Genomic DNA, 20,885 nt, shown 5'->3' with positions numbered 1-20,885 from the left:
TCTGTATAGCTACAAAAACCTAGAAGCAACTATAAGTGTTTTGAACAGTGCATTAATTAGCATTTTGTTTCTCTCACAGGCTGTGCAGTTTGTGGAGTAAGTGCTATAGCTATTCAGTAATTCTATACTTAGGGATTGTTGGATGAATTTCTCAGATGTGGCTAATCACAAGTTTCCAATTTGGAAAAATAGAAATATAAATAATAGCTTACTTAATTGTGCATGTCAATACATTAAGTTAAATTTCTGCCTAAAAATATAAGAAGTGATGACTGGCGAGTACATCTTGATGTATGACACAAAACCTCACATCACGTTTGGTTTCAAATGTTTTGTTTGGTCAAGTCATACCAGTGTTCTAAGGACTTTTTGCTGAATAACGTATGCACAATTTATTTGGTCAAGCAAATACAGGACAAGTATCAAATATTTCTCTTTAAAGGAGGTTTTGACAACATTTTGCTCTCCTTTGGGTACTATGGCAAGTAGTTGTGCATTAATGTTTGAGCATACATCCCAACTGTTCTGATTTTCGCAGGACAGTCCAGTTTTTTATTTAGACAGCTGGCATCTTGACCGAATCCCGTTACATCCATCTTGCTATTACAAATTGTAGTTATTGGTACAAGTTTGTACATGAAAGGCACCTTTTGCAATGGGAACATGAAGCTGAACCATATTTCATGACTGAACATTGCAGGTATACTTTTCAGAGACATATTTATTTGATTTGATCAGTTTCTTTCCCATGTGCTTTGATAAAAATTGAGTGATGTAAAATTATGCAAAAAAAGTTGATACATAAGCTTATTTGTAAGTTTGAACCAAGCAAAACAATATAAAAATGTTTAATGTGTCTTTTATTACAATACACTTTTGTTTTTTGAGTCTATGGGGGGAATTCAATTCAACGCTAGATTAAATTCCAAAGATAAGGACCCAGAGCTATTCAATTGTATAAACCCTCTATACACTAGACCAGTGTTTCCCAAATACGGTCCTGAACAGAGCACTAACGGTCCAAGTTTTAAAGATATCTATGACTCTGCACAGATGGTTAAATCATATTGACTGAGGTACTAATTAACAAGCATGGATATACTCAAAGCCTGGACCGTTAGTACTCCGTTAGGACCAAGTTTGGGAAGCACTGCACAAAACCAACTTTCATCCATCCAACCAACTAGTCGTTTGGTTGGAATGAAAATTTGGTAATGGATGGGAGCAAGTGATAATTAGCAAATTCCAGAAAACAGTCATTCAAACAAGTTGGATACATTTATTTGATTTAAAAGTGTCTAAACAACAGTTTTTGTCCATATTTTGAGGTTTGGGAGCAAATTGCTGATGGTCATTTGCTCCCACGCATTACCAGATTTCAATTCCAACCAAACAACTAGTTGGATGGTTGGATGAAATTTGGCCTAGTCTATTGCCAGTTTTTGTTGGGAGATGCAGTTTACCCCAATGAATGCCCGGGGCTTAGCCCCAGTTAACTGCAGTTTCTGACTCAAAGTGCCAGCCATGTACTGTTACTGCACAGGGTAACACCACTACTAGCCCTGAGGCACTAGTAAGCACAAATTTCTGCTCGCAACTCAGGAGGGAGATAACAAAAATCTGCTAGTTGCGGGTTTACAGCGCGGCCAATCGAATATCTCTGTGCGCTCATCCCTGGAGCTTATTTAATTTGCAGTGAATTGAATTCCCCTCAATGAATGATTAGTGACATATTTTTCTTCTGGGTTTACAGCTTTTTATGGACATCAACTTATTTTTGTTTCTATGGAGGGATTGTCCAGCTATCATTTGATAACCATAAATTAAAGATCCCCAGACCAAAACTCATACTCCCCTGGAAAACCTACCCATCTCCTGATGATATGATTGCTAATTAGTGTTAATTAAAATATAAACACACACTCCTGTTAACCTGTCATCTGTTTTGAGGAGAGGGTGATGTAAGAGCAATGGTAACTTGATCTCAGGAGAATAATCTTTGGTCCTTTCTCACTCATAAGACCAAAAGCTCCTCAGTGACTGCTTGTGAGTCAAGTTCAGCTGACTCATTCTATGTTTTGGCTGATATCACTGTAGTAAGATATCACTGTAGCCATTGGGGTGTGTCCTGGGTAAGTCCCATGCCTGCAGCCACAGTGAGACCTGTGCAGTGCATGACAGGACACATAAAAAGGGGGGTTTGAGGATGTCCTGTCTCCTGTATCCTCTTAGCCTTACTGTAATCACCTGTACATCTAATATGTCTATGTGCACATACACCATGTTAGCAACCTAAAAAAAACGAATGAATGAAACATTTATCGCCAATTGCTTGTATGCCACAGGAAGTGACAAAACCATCTTATATATTGTATAATTAATTTTAAGATTTTGTTCCTGAGTCATTAATCAGTGTTGTATTTTTCTTCTGTTGAAAGGGAACAACAGTACGTATGATAACCGCTATTGATCAAGACAAAGGGCGTCCAAGAGGAATTGGCTACACAATAGTTTCTGGTAAGTTGTACAACTCATTGTCCATCTAAATCATACACAGTTAGAGGGTGCTGTGTTGCATTGGATGCTTAAATATCCTCTTTTCTGAACAAGTTACATGTACCTTTTTCTTTTTCAAATTCTTTTTTTATTACGTATTGTGGCATACGTATACGGCTATAATTGAATGTCCCCACAGGTTTTTGCTGAATCACTGGACTGTTGTTTACTCACCAAATTGTCAGTCTGGCACAAAACACCATATATATATATATATATATATATATATATATATAGTATGTGAGGTGCAATTAGCGCTACAACCTTATAGTTCAAACAAGTCAGTGTACAATACACAGTAGCCACTAGGTCATGGCTCACCCGATATGCTTAAAACACTCCAAATTATATACAGTGGCAGCAGCCAGATTTCAAGTTTGTCCAATTCCCAATAAGACAAGTTTCAAATGTTCTTTGGTGGTAAATCAGCTGTGCCTTCAGTGTTAAACAACTAAACGTGACTAATCCTATTATCCAACAGTGATAATCAAATATGTGTACCAGAAATAAGAAGAACGTTTGCTTATAGTAGTATCTTTATTCTTTACACGGTCTTCATTCAAATCTTCCTCCTCTCAGTCACTTCGGACGTTGTATGGTATTTCACATAGATGGAGGATGAAGACAGTTTATGCAATAAAGTGCACTTCATTATATAAAGTGACTCTGTTCTTTCATGCAAAAAAAAAGTGCTAAGGTGCTTAATGTGCTGAAAATGTTGTGGATGCCACCTCGTGGTAATATACTTATTTACCAAAACAAAAAAAGGTGAAAAATTTACACTTTGAGTAACAAGACAATGAGGTACCACTCGCTTTTTTAGATAGGGTTCTTCAAAGCGATCCATCAAACCTAGAACCTTAAAACCAAAAAAGCTCCCAACAGGAAAGAAAGCTTCTGATAGTATAATATCGGGGGGGTTTTTAACACATTTATTACACTTCACAAAACAGAAAACATTAAAATGGACTCGTACAATTTAAAAAAAATATATAAGCTTATCTGCATATCACGTGGCAGAGCGGAGACTCAGCAGTTAATGTCCAATGCGTTTCGTCCCTTTAAATATGCTGGGACCTCCTCAGGGGTCAATAATGGTAAACCATGCACCCCCAAGATACTTATAGGTGGTCAGGGGACTCAAAAGATAACTGTTTTGTGGCTGGTGTCCGGAAATACGGATAGCACATGCACAGGAAATATGATAATATCGCGAGACCGCGATTGATTGTTACAAACTAACACTGTGCATTCACGTCCGGTAATCCGGATCACGCACAAGCGGGAAGACTTAAACATCGAGAGACTGTGGCAAAAGTATAGCTATAGATCATCTATGTGCAGTCTCACGTTGTTCAAGACACCCTCGAACATTGCGGTAGCCATATTCAAGAAGTATGTTAAGCTATCAGCCTGCAGCGGCCATTTTTTGTTGGTCCCACAGATAGCTTTTAGTGAAATATAGATTTGTGCATTGCTTTCCATATAAATACACAAATTTGCAATATAGAGATACAGGGTTACCAGCAATTAAAAAACGTACATATACACTCATATACCAAAAACATATTCATAGCACTATTAAAAGTAGGAATTATGGCCCTCATTCCGAGTTGTTCGCTCGCTAGCTGCTTTTAGCAGCATTGCACACGCTAAGCCACCGCCCTCCAGGAGTGTATCTTAGCTTAGCAGAATTGCAAACTAAAGATTAGCAGAATTGCGAATAGAAATTTCTTAGCAGTTTCTGAGTAGCTCGAGACTTACTCAGCCATTGCGATCAGTTCAGTCAGTTTCGTTCCTGGTTTGACGTCACAAACACACCCAGCGTTCGCCCAGACACTCCCCCGTTTCTCCAGACACTCCCGCGTTTTTCCCAGAAACGCCAGCGTTTTTTCGCACACTCCCAGAAAACGGCCAGTTTCCGCCCAGAAACACCCACTTCCTGTCAATCACAGTACGTTCACCAGAACGATGAAAAATCCTTGTTATGCCGTGAGTAAAATACCTAACTTTTGTGTAAAATAACTAACCGCATGCGCTCTGCGAACCTTGCGCATGAGCAGTAAGCGACTAATCGCAATATAGCGAAAATCGGCAACAAGCGAACAACTTGGAATGAGGGCCTATATTTTGTAAATAAAGAATGGTGACAGATATTATTAAAACTATAGATGTGCAGCGGGTATTTTTCGTGTTTTGTGTTTTGGTTTTGGATTCGGATCCGCGGTCGTGTTTTGGATTCGGACACGTTTTGGCAAAACCACCCTTTCGGGTTTTGGATTCGGATGTGTTTTGGATTCAGGTGATTTTTTTTAAAAACACAAAAACAGCTAAAATCATAGAATTTCAGGGTAATTTTTATCCTATAGTATTATTAACCTCAATAATAATAATTTCCACTCATTTCCAGTCTATTCTGAACACCTCACACCTCACAATATTATTTTTAGTCCTAAAATTTGCACCAAGGTCGCTGGATGACTAAGCTAAGCGACCCAAGTGGGCGGCACAAACACCTGGCCCATCTAGGAGTGGCACTGCAGTGTCAGACAGGATGGCACTTAAAAAAATAGTCCCCAAACAGCACATGATACAAAGAAAAAAAGAGGTGCACCAAGGTCGCTGGATGGCTAAGCGACACAAACACCTGGCCCATCTAGAATTAGACTCCAGTATCATGTGAATTATAAGGCAATATCACTGGAATTATTTGTTATAATCAATGGAACTATTGGTCCAAATCACTGGAAGAAAATGACAAAATCACTAGAATTAAATGGCAGTAATGTCGGGAATTATATCAAATGGCAGTACCACTGGACATATACGGAAGTGTCAGACAGGATGGCACTTTTAAAAAAAATAGTCCCCAAACGGCACATGATGCAAAGAAAAGAGAAAAAAAGGTACACTGAGCACTGACCAGTGATTCTGAGCACTGATGATACTACTGAGAACTGACACTGAGCAGCATGATGCAGCACAAGACACTGTACTAGTATTAGTAATGTAGTATTACTGAGCAGCACGATGCAGCACAAGACAATGAGCAGTGATACTGAGCACTGATTATACTACTGAGAACTGACACTGAGCAGCACGATGCAGCACAAGACATGTCGAAAAGCACGTGGATCGGCGAAATAGCTGCCGATCCACATGCTTGTGTCGAAAATGGGGCCAAAACCGACAGGTTTTGGCCCCCTTTTCGACCATCTCAGTCCGAGATAAAAAAATGTCGGACTGAGATGTGGGACCCGAGAGGAGGAGAGGGGGGGAGCCGCAGGGAGACGGGGGGACAGCCACGGGCATACAGGGGAGATCAGCGCTACAGTGGCGCTGCAGCAGGATGTCACACAGCCGTGCCGCTCACGGCATCTTCCACCCGGCTCCAGCAAGTGAGGTCACGCTTGCTGGAGCCGGGTGGACACTGACGTGAGGTCGTGCGGCTGTGTGACATCCTTCAGCGCTACTGTAGCGCTGATCTCCGGCGGCTGTCCCCGCTGGTCTCCCCGCGGCTCCTCTCCCCCTCTGGGTCTCTCATCTCAATTCGACTTGAAAAAGTCGAATTGAGATGAGATTTGAATAGGGGTTGTCGGATCCATTCCGACAAATGCATGTTGGAATGGATCCGACTTTAATTGAATATACTCCCATAAGGTGCATGATGAAGAAAGTTATAAAAAAGGGGCTAGCTCATAATATTTATTAAGACCTTCAGGTATAATGGTGTTTAGTACCTGAATCCAGTACATTTCCTTTTGTGCCAGTTTTTTATCCCTATCCCCACCTCTTGCTCCCAGTGTTACCTGTTCAATCGCTTTAAAGGTTAAATAGGTTAACGTTGTGGACTTTATTAAATTGTTTAGGGACTGAGTGATTATCCAACTTATATTTTATCGCTCTTATATGTTCCTGGATTCTTAGCTTAAGGGGTCTTTTAGTTTTTCCTATATATTTGTGCCCGCAGGTACATTCTAAACAATAGACCACATAGTTGGTGGAGCAATTTATCAAATCTTTAATTTTATAGGTCTTTGAATGATTAGAAGCACTGAAGTGTTTGCCATCTTTATGGGCATATTAACAAATGCAACAGTGATTGCATTTGAAGAAACTTTTGGTTTTAAGCCAGCCTTCTGATTGTTCCGTTTGGATAGGTCGTAACATGCTAGGAGCTAGAATATCCTTCATATATACAGAGTGCGGATATACAGTACATACTGTATATACAGAGTGCACTCACCAGGAACTTTTGCTGTCATAAAGTTGTATTTATTGCTTACATTAAGTGATCATTATACACAAGTCAACGTTTACCTTCCTCAAGCCATACCAGGATCAAGACAAACATTGACCCTTATCCCCAGAGCCACCTTAAATTCCTTAAGTAATCAATTACCTTAAAAGCCCCTCCGCCGCTTGTTAACTGTAACCGGACATGTCATCTCATGCATTTTAAGGGTGTACAAGATCAACATTGACAAAAGGGCGACACGGAAAAGGTCGACACATGAAAATGTCGACATGCATTTTTTATTTATTTTTCTCCGTATAAGCACGGGCAGGATAATGTTCCCAATTGGAGTCCACAAGGATGTCAAAGTATGAAAAAAGTAAAAAATAATAAAAAAGAAAGAAAAATCCAGAAAAACTCATGTTGATATTTTGCTATGTTGACCTTTTGTCAGTGTCGACCTGATGCATGTCGACCATATAGTATCGACACATTGACTGTCAACCTAATAATTGTCGACCTATCATCCAGATCCTGTGTTATAACAGTAAATATAATCTTCAGTATATTGGAAACTCCATGTTCCAAGGACTACAAATAGTTAAGTGCCCTATTTCAGAGTAACAACTGTGCTTTTCTTCTAGCGACGACGTAGATAGTGCAGAGCGAAGGAAATGAGAAATCAGTCATTGCTTTTTTGAATTCTTCTTTGCATTTGGTATCATCTCGCTAACATGCTCCTACTGCACAGTCACACCCAAATGTATCTGTCTGAATGGCAAGCCTGCCTTAATCCTGACCAGTGGGTGCAGCTCAGCAGGGACAGATATCATGGGAAAGAATCATGCAGAACACATCAAAGGCAGAAGCGATTAGCCTGTTTTACAGTTTGAGCACAGCAAGGCTTTGATTCCAGTTACATTTTTGGGAGGAGGGAAAAATATTTTAGGAAGTATTTATTACAGCTGCAGCCCATCTGGATTGGAGACTGCTGGGAAAGTTAATTGCTTAAAGTTCCACAGAGTTCAAGTTAGAATTGAGTTATCTCCTGGTGTTAACATTTAATACATGCAGATTCATTTCCCCCCCTCTTACACCTAATGTTAAACGTTGCATGTGATTCTGTAATGTACACTAAAAGTATACTGTATGAAAGTACAAGATCACAGGTTCATTTTGTCACAGTGCGCCAGACCCCGACGGTCACTTACAGGGTCCTGCAGCGTTGGTCTATGAGGCGGCAGCATCCACAGCTGAAGTCCTCCCAGGCTGCTTCCTCTTATGCAGTTGCAGCTCCCATAGGGTCACGCGCAATGCTCGGTACAGTATTCACAGGACCAGGCACACCTAAAATACATTGGCACCCAAATTTGAACCTATATAAGGAAGTTCCCGGGGACACTCCTGTGCCAGAGTATTGGCTTCCAAACCATACTCCAGCGTCAGCCTTGTGCTACTTGTGTTTCCGTGCAAACTGTTCCTGGTCCATGTGCCATCCCGGATTTATGTCTTCCATGTTCTATTCCTGTTCTGTTCCTGGTACCCGTCTCCCTGTGCTCTCTCTGTTTTCCTGCCCACCGACACTGCAGTCTGCTATTCCAGTGCCTGCTCCAGTCCATACCTAGGAACCCAGACAGAAGTCAGCGACCTGCGTGTCAGGTCCAAACCTACTTGCGGAGTTCCCTGGTGAATACATTATATTACACACCTCTGTTCAAGGTCTCTGCCAATCCCAAGGTTAAGGGTTGCAGCCATGATCCATCAGTGACTTTGTGACAGATTTGCCTTTATACTGGTCAAGGAAACACATGTTTTTCCAATAAACATTGAAACAGAGATTCCCAGACTCCGCAGTTATGATCCAAGTTTTAAGGATATCCATGCTTGAGTAGAAAGGGTTAAATCAAATTGACTGAGGTACTAATTAAGTCTCCTGTGCTTAAGCATGGTTATCCTTAAAATCTGGACTGTAATGTTGGAGTTTGGAAAGCTCTGCACTAAAGTGATGCCTTTAGAAGTGAGTTTAAACAGTTATTATTTGCAGAGTTGTGTCATTGTGAGGTCATGTGCATCATTATTCCCATCATTTTTTATCATACTGTATACTATAAAATGCTCAGAAAAAGTATTTGCCACATCTGATTTTCAGGCTAAGAGGCAGATGTGTTCATCCTTGGAGAGTGATAACGTGGAGAGAAATAAAGTACCAGCCTGTAAGATGGCCATTAGGAGCGGATTGTCTCGTACTTTATCTCTCTCCACTTTATTTCTCTCCAAGGATTAGTACATCCTAATTGCATAATTTATACATGTGAATATTTTTAGATTTTCAAATAGTGTATATATATATATATATATATATATATATATAACAAATGAAGAATAGCGCCTGGACCAATCCTAATTATGACACACTAATAAATTGTTATGGAATTAATTAGAGATATTTGTAACACACCCCATAAATCAATGGGTGGCAGCTCATGCCCAGTACAGGGGAAATAGATAAAAAATAGAGTGCAATAGAGCGCCTGATAGTGTTTATATATTAAAATATTATTGTATAGCCAGTTCACCCTGTGAGGTGTGTAAAGTGCAATTTTTAAAAAAAGAACAACTTAGCTCCTTGGAGGCAGCTTCGATCAGATGACGCTTTAGAACATATAAATTAAAAAACAAAAGAAAAACATAGTGTGTACTGGTTTTACAGAGTTAAAATGCACATAAAACTCTGAAAGTAGGAACCTTGCTGGTCCCAATAGCCATACAGAAGTTTGTCAGAATACAAATAAAAACACAATTTATTATAACAATCCTGACGCAAAGGCAGGTAGCAAACGTACAAGATAAAAACAATTAGGTAGCTTATCTATCCATGATTGGAAATGTCGTGTAAACAGCAATTTCGTAACCAGAGATTCAATTTAAAATCCTGTAGCAAATGCAGGTATCATACATACGAGATAAAAACATAAAAACGGCTTATCTGTCCAATGTTAGAAGTATCGGGTGAGCAGCAAATCCCAAACCCAACGCGTTTCGTCCTTTAGCAGAGTACTTCTTCAAGGGGACTTGAAGAAGTCCTCTGCTAAAGGACGAAACGCGTTGGGTGGACCTACAAAGTACTGACGTCAGTAAAACCTTGTTGATCTATTTGCTCTCAGTGTCCAATCACTTTTGTCTACATAATGTAGTTGTAATATAAAATGAAATTAAGAGAGATGGGGGTCTAGGGCTATGCTCCTTGTGTCCTCCGTCAATCTGACTCTGGACACATGGGTGACTGCACACAGACCACCAACATCTACGATCCTAGCCACAATCTGATTCTGATTCATAGGCAGCCTGTAAGAAGCACTTTGTGGTAGGCATCATCAGTGCATTCATGCCCCTTTGCGAGCCTGAGCCCCTTACAAATGTTGTACATTTGTGTGGATAGTACAATAAATGCCATGACAATTTTAATGATACAGATGTGTCCTCTTGCATCTTTGCACTGAATGCAGCATTCGGGTCTGGCAGGTCGTGGTGTAGCGTATTAGTACCAACAGGGCATGGCATGGTGGGAATCCATTCCATGCAATACACAGTTTAACAGCTGGGTGGCAAATGCTCCACGGACAAAAACTACAGTACTGAAAACAATAGTGTGTCAGTGGACAGTGATCACTGAGAAGCCAGCCAATCACATTCAGGCAGTGTAAGCAGTCATTGTGCTCGGCACCTCCTCCCAAGCTTCATTTCTACAGTATGCTACAGTACTCTACTGTATGCGGACATTGTATTCAACCCTTTATCGGGGCCGTCTGTAAACTGTCATTAACTGATGTGAAGAATCCTGCTGTAAAAATCTGCACAGGAAGTTTTTCAGAAAGACAATTCATTTCAGATATGGGGGTCTATTCATGAAGCAGTGAAAAGTGTGGAGAAGTGAGCCTGTGTAGAAGTTACCCATGGCAACCAATCAGCATTGACGTAACATTTATAATTTGCATATTATACAATTGTACGGAACAGCCGATTGGTTGCCATGAGCAACTTCTCCACAGGCTCACTTCTCCACACTTTTCACTGCTTCATGAATAGACCCCTCAATATTCTGAAAAATACCTGCCTCCACTCTAAACCGCTATTGATAGCTACAGTATGTATGATATTGTATTATGTACACCCTATGTGGCATAAGGTGCACGCTTCACATCATATTCACAATAGGTGTCGAGGCTGCTACGGCTATGTAGCCAGCGTCGTGGGTTCGAGGCCCGAAAGGGACGAGGTCACCGTGTAAGGTGTGTGCCTCCTGTTTTTGTTGTGTGTGTCCTTTGTTTTCTAACAATACGATAAACCGCTTTGGACATTGTATTCAACTCTTTACCAGACAGTCCGTAAACTGTTGTTACCTGATGTAAAGAATCCTGCTGTAAAAAAACTTGCAGGAAGTTTTTCAGGTTCACTATTCTGAAAATAGCCGGCTCCACTGTACAGAATGTGTTGCTCTGCGCTCTCCCCCTCTTCTGTGTTAGGCCACCCTACTGCATTACGCTTTAAGCTGCTATTTATAACTTTGCATTGTACAGGCGCACGCTTGACATCATATTCACAAAACCGCCTGTTGGGATCCTAGCGGTCACAAGCCCCAGTCTCAGACCCCTAAACATTTAGGGTGGCAAGTCAGGCTTGAGGCAAAAAAGAATGCGGTATCAAGTTACACTTACAACAACCGACTCTTAAAAAGGTCATAATGTCCCTTTATAACATACTTGCTTACTTTCACAGAAATTGCGGGAGACTCATGAATTTTCAGGTAGTCTCCTGTACCCACAAAAGAGTAAGTTTATCTCCCACATCTCACCTGCTTCCTAGTGAAGCAGGCAGTATGGGGAGAAAATCAGCAGAATCACGGCAACAGGCAGAGGTCGGGGATAAATTGTGAATCACTCCATGTAGCCCTGCCCCTTCCTGTGGCATATATCTCAGTGTGAGGCCTAATGACATGATAGCCTGGCACCGCCCTCCAAAGTGGTATGCCTTACTCTGCTAATAGAACAAGCTACAGTAGATTTATATTAGGAACTTCTGACTTAAATTAGGTCTAATTGTTAACCAATGTAATCCAACAGCAGACCATCATTATTGCTTCAACTGGCTTAATTACATTGCACACCAAACAAGAGTGTGTATTTTTCTTACTAACAAAGCAAGAAGCCACATACCATCACAGGTTATAATCTGTTTCTTAATATATTTTAAACTGAGAAATAAATTGTGTTTGTGGTCCTATAGTGGAGCCCATAATGCATTGGCTTTATATCCTAAGTGTTATTTAAGTTGAAATTTTACATTTTAACAAAATTGAGCTTTAAGGCTATATTTAGAAAGTTGCAGCTTACAAAAGCCGCAACTTAACTACTGTATATAGCCCTTAGTGGCATATTTTATTTATCATCGTGTTTCATCAGCAAATCTGAATTATCAGCCATTGAAAGGAGCCCATCCTTGCATTGTTGTAGAAATGAAAGGATCGCTAATGTGATCCCTTCACTCCTCCTGCAGTTCTAGACTGCATGAGTCTGCTGACCACGTACTGTATGAGCAAGTGGAGAGTGCCAGGGAAGGATCCTACAAATCCCTCTTCCATTCACTCTTACAATCTGTAGCCTATAGGCAGGGCTGCCAACAGCAGAAATAGGATGTACCCAGATGTATTCGGGCCCTATAAGAATGAGGTGTTTGCCAAGCTGCAGCCGGGTTTAGAGGGAAGTCACTCCCACTGTAACAAAGATACAACAAGGAGGAGGCTGCGCTCAGATAGGAAAGAACAATGATACTTTCGCCAAATTTATCAATTTAAAAAAAGACAATTTAATAAAAGCCAATATACTATGCATTAAACAACATACAACATGAATTCATGTAATTTAAAAAGGGAATAGTTTACCCTGGATACTGGGTCAGGACATGTATTAATGATGCGGTACAAGGAATCCATTCCAAATAGTGCCCAGCATTACGATAGAATCCAGTAGCAAGAGTCTCTTAAGTAAAATGAGAGTCCAATATGTTCTTTGCGTGCACAGTTAGAGGAATAAGCAATTAAATTAGTCCCGTATGAGTGATGGGTACCTCATGCAGCACGGTGTTTGGATGATGCCTCTCTGAAACTCGTCTGGTTGACTGGCAAATGGCAAGGGCTGGTTCAGATCCAAATAGAAAGTTGTCCTGGTCCAGTGAATAACAACTGACGCGTTTCGCTGCATATAGCTTGCAGCTTTTTCAAAGGTATGGGCTGCCAAGAGAAATCTTCAAAAACTTCCCGGGACCCCCGGAGTGGGTGTGGCCACAGTATGTATATTTATCTATTTCTATATATAGGCAAATATATATATCTATACACTGTATATCTATATAGAAATATATATATAGATCCATATATCTATATAGAAATATATATAGATCCATATATATATATATATATATATTACTAAAACTAATGGCAATGTATGGATGCACGTATTATCGAATATTTATTTAGAATTTATAAGACACAGTGCTATGTCTGTCACTCACAGTCACAGTTCTCAGCTCACAGTGTCGCAGCCTAACAGACTTGCTCCCGACAAGATGACCAGCCCTGCTGCTGATTCTTACAACTGAGCTGAGCTGCGCTACTTCTTAAATCCACAGGCCAAGCCCAGCCAGCTGCATGCCTGCCCCTCCCAGTCCCTGCCCACCTCCTGGAGCTTGCTGACAGGGCCGGTTCGAGGGTTTTGAGCGCCCTGGGCAGGCGATGGGGGCGTGGCTTCATACAGGGGGCGTTGCACTTACGCCCCCCCTGTACAGTAGTAGCGCCGATGAAATGATGTGCGGTGCGCGATGATGTCATCGCGCACCGCACAGCAAAGGTCCTCTCCACGAAGGGAAACTAGACGCTACGTGTCTAGTTCCCTTCACGGCGGGGGACAGCGGCAGCAGGCAGCGGGCAGCGGGGGGCACACGGCACATCAGCAGTGGATCTTGCCATGGTGCGGCGCCCTCCGGAAGGCGGCGCCCCGGGCAAAAGTCCTGCTTGCCCGTGGCAAGATCCGCTACTGCTTGCTGATTCTGAAGAGGCCATCCAGAGCCAGCTGCAGAGATCATAGCAGTGGTGCGGCAGGTGAAAATGGCTGTGAGGGACGTCCATGACAAGGAACAAACAGCCAGGTGACACACACATACATTCCCCCTCCCGACATCCAGACCAGTAACACCATTTAGCCTTCCAATAAGAGTGGAAGCTGTTATATGCGCAAAAGGGGGACCATTCTATATTAAACTATATAAATTTTAATTCAATGACACTACAGTCCCTGGTGGTGGAATGGTCAGGCATCCAAATACCTTTGCCCAGTGTATGTATATGTGTGTATGTATATGTATGTGTGTGTGTGTGTGTGTGTGTGTATGTGTGTGTGTGTACGTATATATATATATATATATGGGTTTGTAAACAGTGCCACAGTACAATTGTCTTTATCACCCAATTTTGCAAGGTGCAGTCATGTGGGGCACTCCCAGTGAGGATGTACAGTAGTTTGCTTAATCAATAAATATTCAGATAACTGGGTGTCAGCTCAACCCTAAAAGGTTCAGGCGGTGGTGATGCGCCTTATTTTAAAAGGTATGAAACCAAGGATAGGGTATAAAGCGACCCTTGATGAAGTCTATCTGACGAAACATGCTGGGCCTTCCCAGACTGCACCTTTCAAAAAAGATAAGCATCTTCCTTTATTAAAAAACAGTGTTACTTTTTTTTTTTCAACAAAAATGTTTTCTTCATTACGCCTTTATTGTCATTACAATTTAATTGACTTTTTAAAAAAGTAACACCTTTTATTGATTGTTTGTCTGGGATTATCCATTCTTAGGGCGATTCATTTATTCTGTGCAATTTTATGTAATATACTGTTATTTGCTATATCTGTCTAAATAAATTCATGTTATACTTTTTATCTAATATGTCAGTCTTAATTTTATAGAAATTGGGACACTTAAGATCGCTTTTATACCCTATCCTTTATTTTATATATATATATATATATATATATATATATATTCACCAAGCGGCGGCGGCGGCACTCATACAGACTTGCTCAAAGCTTTATAAAAGTTGTAGATTTATTTTCCAACGGCGTTTCGGGGATAAACCCCGTCGTCAGGGACAGCACATCACTTGAGTTCCATTCTTAAGATATCTCATTATGTATATGCAAATATTCCAAAAATTCTAAAACAAAATGATATCCAAAACACTTCTGATCCCAAGCATTTTGCATAAGGTATATTCAACCTGTATACATTCACTGCGGCTAGGAAGTGACATGTAACAGTTAAATGAGGTCTTCAAGAGATTATAATAATGTTCCCTACTGAAGCATACCTACAGTAGGATTTTTTGCCACCAGTACTGGTCCTTCATTTGAGCCCCCCATAATTACATACCTTCAAATATCTTGGAGTTGCAAGGAGTGACTCTTTATGCATGCTAAAAAAAATGGGTGTGGCCTGGTTGTGAAGGGGCACTGCCTTGTGGCACGCATCTGTTTTCATCACACTTGGGCGTGCCCCGCACTGCGGCTTGCAGGTTGGATGACGGAAAGTCCTAGAAAAGTGGAACTGCCCCTCCCAAAATGAGACAGTTGGGAAGTATGTCAGTATGCCCCACCACAACCCCTGTATGCCACGCAGTTGCTTCCCTCAGTTTTCCCATTCACGAATGCTACACATTTTCCTTATTGCATTGGTCACCACCTTTTGCTGTACATTTCTTCTTCAATGGCTGCTATGTGTTACTGCACGCAAATTTTATATACAATATATGCCCATTATCTAAGGAAAGTGGTACCACTGGCACTAGTATGTTTTCTCTGTATGCCTGCTCAAAGTGTGATAGTTACTCCTTGAAGTGCATGCCGTTGAGCTGTTGATTGAGGTCAAGGTTTTGTTTGAAGGGCAGATACTGTAATTAATCCTGGGAAGTAATCCACACAACATTTTGGCAGATTTATGAAGAAAGTCTCAAGCCTTAGTGACTCTGCTATCCCATCACTCATTTCTAGGCTAAGCAAATGACTTATTCTGTAATAGAATACCTTCCAGAAAACGCATTTCATTTGGTCAGCTTTCTGGGTTAACGCAGATTAATTAGCCTTCATCTTATAGCTGTGGACAGGTCTTGACGCTTGTATAAGAAAGGACCAGGTCGATGAAATAGTGACTACGGAAAGCCCTAGATCCTGGTGTACACACTGAGTGGTTTAAAAAGTGAATCTCCAAAGAGAGATTCTGTGTCTAATTGTCTTATTCATTGACTGGATATAATGTTAATGTTTAGAACTAAGAATTCTTTGAAGCCATTATCCAATTGTTGCCTGATGTTGGGTATCCTGAAGGAATGTCATGTATCTGTGGAGAATGTGCAGAAAGAGACCTCAAGGTTAAATGAGAGAAATGGTCGGAAGGGTTGATGGAATATTTATGCACTCAAAAGTGCATCTGCTGCAGATTCCATGATGCCCATCTAACTAGATTCATTTCAGTGGAGTGCAACCCTGACAGAGCAAATATGTATTAATAAATTATCCTCTTCCTATGAAAGTCACTGCACCTTAACCGTTCATTTCAACATGTTCTTGAATGTCATAGCCTTTACCTGGGGTCAGAACTCAGAAATGTAACAAATAGTCGGTGTAACTTTAAAAACATTTTTTTTATATTATTAAAATAAGAAATAATAGAAAAGTTGTATAAAGACTTTAGCAGCTGATGACCGCTCCTATTCCAAATGAGCAATGAATAGACTCTAACACTATATAAACACAACATATATAAATACAGTATAAATAATGACTTTAGACATTAAAGTGATGTGAAATTAATCAGATTTATTACATTTATATATGGTGGCAGAAGAAAGAACGGCCAGCCAATCAGTGGAACCACTTGACTTAATGCAAGTTCACTTCAAAAAAAATCTGCATGGACCTATTACTCTATCAAAAATGACAGAAAAGTGAGAGGTCTCACTTCTGACTCCCATAACAATAATCCATACAAAGCCTGCATGGTCAGGTAGAGCTGCAGACCCAGTAACTTGAGATCAGCCTATCTAGAGTACTGAAGGGGAGCACATTACCAGTGCAGCAAGATGGCTACTGGAGTGCAGTGCTTTCGCACCAATGACACAATGGTGTAGGGGAGAGAAGGCAAATCAGGTTGCAAAGAAGGATATCACTAGCCAAGCACCGATGATTATCCTGAAGACACACCTTAAGTTCCACCACCAGACAGCTAAAGACTGACCAATCTCTTACCACACAACAGTCACAAAATGGAGATCACCTTGTAAATTTAATTTTGCACACAATATCCCTCAATCTTGGGGCTTATAGGCCATCACTCTTGTTTCAGCCCTTTGTTCAAATCTGAAAGTTCTCTGAGCAAGTAGTAACATGGATTATTTGCTATCATTTGGATGCTCAGATGGGTGTGATAATCCCAAAGATAAAGAAGACGTTTGAAGCTGTCTATAATTACACCTTTATTTTGTGCCCAATGCAACACAGCAATGGCTATCGGCGATCCACAGAGCCATAAAATGATTGGCTGTATGGAGCTGACTGTGTGGCACTAGCAAGGAAAGCCATGGTTTGAATGATTGTCTTTCACCTTTCTTTAACTTTTTTTTTTTTTACAGAACCTTATCTACAAATATAGTAAAGATCTATTCCAAAGGCATTAACAATTTATATAGTGCATAGTGGTGTAACATGCTCCTGGTTCACAGCAGTTACATTCATGACCAAGGGATTGTATATTCTCCCCATGTCTTCATGGGTTTCCTCTAGGCGCTCCAGTATCCTCCCACACTCCAAAACCATACCTCCCAACTGTCCCGATTTCAGTGGGACATTCCCGCTATTTGGACACTGTTCCGCTGCCCCTCCCGCGGGCAGCAGTGTCCCGCAGGCATGTATTCTGTGCTGGGAGGGGAGCTGGGGGCTGCCCAGCTGCTCAGAGAGTGCTGGGCATGCCCCCAAAAGGCTTGAAAATGGGCAGTTTGGTGAGACTACGCCCACTCAGATGAGGTCATACCCCTCATGACCGAGGCCATGCCCCCTTTTCTGGTCGATAGTCCCAGCTACCTACCTCAATGCAAAAGTTAGGAGGTATGCAAAACACATCAGTAGGTTAATTGACTTCTCACAAAAAAACCTTAATGTGTACTTGTTTTTATATAATAGGGAATATTGGAGGTAATTCTGAGTTGATCTCAGCAGCAAGTTTGTTAGCAATTGGGCAAAACCATGTGCACTGCAGGGGGGGGGGGGTCATATATAACATTTGCAGAGAGAGTTAGATTTGGGTGGGTTATTTTGTTTCTGTGCAGGGTAAATACTGGCTGCTTTATTTTTACACTGCAATTTAGATTTCAGTTTGAATACACCCCACCCAAATTTAACTCTCTCTGCACGTGTTATATCTGCTCCTCCTGCTGCTGTGACCTTCTGATGAAACCGTGGTTTGATTTTCCCGGAGAAACATGTTAAGGACATCTCATGCTGCTGTTTTTCCCTGAGATCTACACAAGCACAGCACCACAGTCCGGACTCCACCAGCACACGGCAAACTGCCTGAATTCTGCAGCTACGAACGGTGCCCTCCCTCTCCGGTGAACTGAATAGAACACCGCCGCTCTCACCAACCACAACGGATTCCGCATGCTGACCGCCAGCCTCACATGAGACTCTAAGGAATAAGTGGTGAGCACAAAATTGTTTGGCGGTCGGGGGAGGTAGTAGCATAGCACCCATCGTTTATACAGCTGAACATTCACCATCTAGTGTACACCATTCACATTCCCTAAAACAAATTGGGACTTTATAATTTGCTTTGGAGCGAACCAGCCACACTGGTCTTTTGGATGTGGACATCTGTGCAATAAACAACTGGGATACAGTATATGGCAGCGTGTAAATAATATCAGCAGTGAGAATAATTCTTTTATGAAAATATGCATTGCATTTTTTATGCTTTTATTTTATGTGATTGAATAAAATGTTTATATAGTAATGATCGGTATCTAGCGCTCTCTTGTGATATTGCATGTTTCACAATTACTTTGTATCTATTTGAGTATCGCAGAATCCTCATGTGGGAGCAGCTATAAGTATAAAGATATCAGTATATCAATTCTATTATATAAATTGGGTGACCAACAGCTTTATTTTGTGCTTTATATCAGAGCACCTGATTTGATAATTTTAGGAGTCATAATTATCAAGCACTAAAGTATAATAATAATGCTTCTACCTCACAGTCCCAAACAGATGCTTCATAAAATGCCAGTATCAGTATTCAGGGTACCACTTGTCACATTAGTGATGCATATTTAGTAGAAACGACTCAGACGGGATTCTTGCTGCGGCTAAGTCGCAAAGTCTGTGGCCCGCCAGTTGGGGCTATTTGGTGCAGTTCGAGCATTTCCACCTTCCTACATAGAGGAATGTACAGTCTTGTAGAGTGATACATGATAGCTAGACCACATTGGGTTCGGTGTGATATGTCATAATGTCTACATTCTTCATGTCGACAAGGTTGGTGGCCCAGTGCTGATATAATTGCTCCCGACAGCTGCAGCTGCTCCAGTTGTGTCTTCTGGTTCCCAGCACTCATGTGACTGTCACTTTTGGGCAAAACCTCTGATCCTCTGGTGTTCAGGGGGTTATTTCAGGCCTAATCCTAATCCCTTATCTTTCCTCTAGTGTCTATCCTCAGGACCTTGTTAACATTTATCCAGGTGCTGCTCACTTAAAACTAGGGTGCTGAAGAATTTATTGACACATCAAGTCTAAACACATACCATAAATAAAACCATAAGTGGGTATACAATACTAATATCGTGCACTGTATCTGCTGTGGAAAGACAAACACGTATATGTAAAACAAAACATCACATAAAGGAAACGTCCAGTACACTTGGGCTGAAACACGCTTTAGGATTCACTATTATTTCTGATCCTGTGGACAGACCTTAGATCCATCACTGGCTTTACACACCGCATTGCTTGCCATTCAGATGTTTAGCTCTGTCACCCATGCTCTTGTACAGCACCATCTTGGTATCTTTTAGTGCACTGTGTCCGGTCCATTCCTCCTTTTCCGGCAATTCGCAATCTGGTTGCAGCCACCACCACTAACATTGGCAGTCAACGTTATTTCGGCTTTATTAACTCATTGCGGGTAGGGAACAGACCCCACCTTTGCCAGTCTATGCAGCCATTGTCTACTATCTGGGATTGACCTTTGAAGTCACCTGAATGGTCAGCTAACTTTTTTAACATCAATCAGCTTGCGGACTCCCATTCCACACAAGCGAGTATATAGTAATTTCAATGTCTGATTAAGACAGCAAACAGGTATTCTCAATCGTTACTGAACTGCTACCAACAAACACTTATGTGTTTTCATGCTAAAACATATTACCTACATATCAGTTGACCTGTGTCTAACATTATTTCCATTTTCCCTCTGGATTACACATTGTGCCAACTCACCTCACCATTGCATCTCCGGAGTGAGCAAAGTCAGGAGAGCAGTCACTGCCCACATACTGTATTACAGCCAGAAAGGGAGGAGTCGGGGAAGTGTACAAGGACCAATAGGCAGATTGCAGAGGTCTGTAAACACACTCATGCACTGCAGCCACATACAGACACAGCGGCAGAAATCACCCACAGCAGTGAGCATAATTCCCATAGACATTGCTGTATAATAGCTCAGAGACAGAGGGCGGGATGTACTAAAGCAAAAATGCGGTCAAACTCCTGAAAACGGGGTTTTACCGCATTTTCATATTTACTAACACCCTACCGCCGCTTTTTTGGCGTCCAAGGTATCGCCATCTCTGGATGGCGATACCCTATAGAAGCCTATGGGCTTCTTTTCGCCGACCGCCGCAACCTGCCGACACTGCCGCAGACCCCCCTCCCCCCCGGCTTACCTTCCTCCAGGCTGCCCTGGACCCGGAAAGTAGTCTCCTCCTCCCCCTAGCAAC

General features: G+C 41.4%; 1 protein-coding gene across 4 annotated transcripts in view; it reads left to right on the top strand.

The window, feature by feature from the left end:
* The window catches only part of CDH23 (cadherin related 23), a 1,868,204-nt gene that overhangs the window by 838,652 nt on the left and 1,008,667 nt on the right, over positions 1-20,885 (top strand). For all 4 annotated transcript variants that reach the window (XM_063958779.1, XM_063958778.1, XM_063958784.1 and 1 more), the window contains exon 9: positions 2,439-2,517. In XM_063958779.1, the coding sequence (XP_063814849.1) occupies positions 2,439-2,517 (79 nt within the window). The remainder of the gene's footprint in view (positions 1-2,438; positions 2,518-20,885) is intronic.

This window comes from Pseudophryne corroboree, chromosome 3 (assembly GCF_028390025.1).
Source record: "Pseudophryne corroboree isolate aPseCor3 chromosome 3, aPseCor3.hap2, whole genome shotgun sequence".
NCBI lineage: Eukaryota > Metazoa > Chordata > Amphibia > Anura > Myobatrachidae > Pseudophryne > Pseudophryne corroboree.
This window is presented reverse-complemented; position numbering and strand designations above follow the sequence as displayed.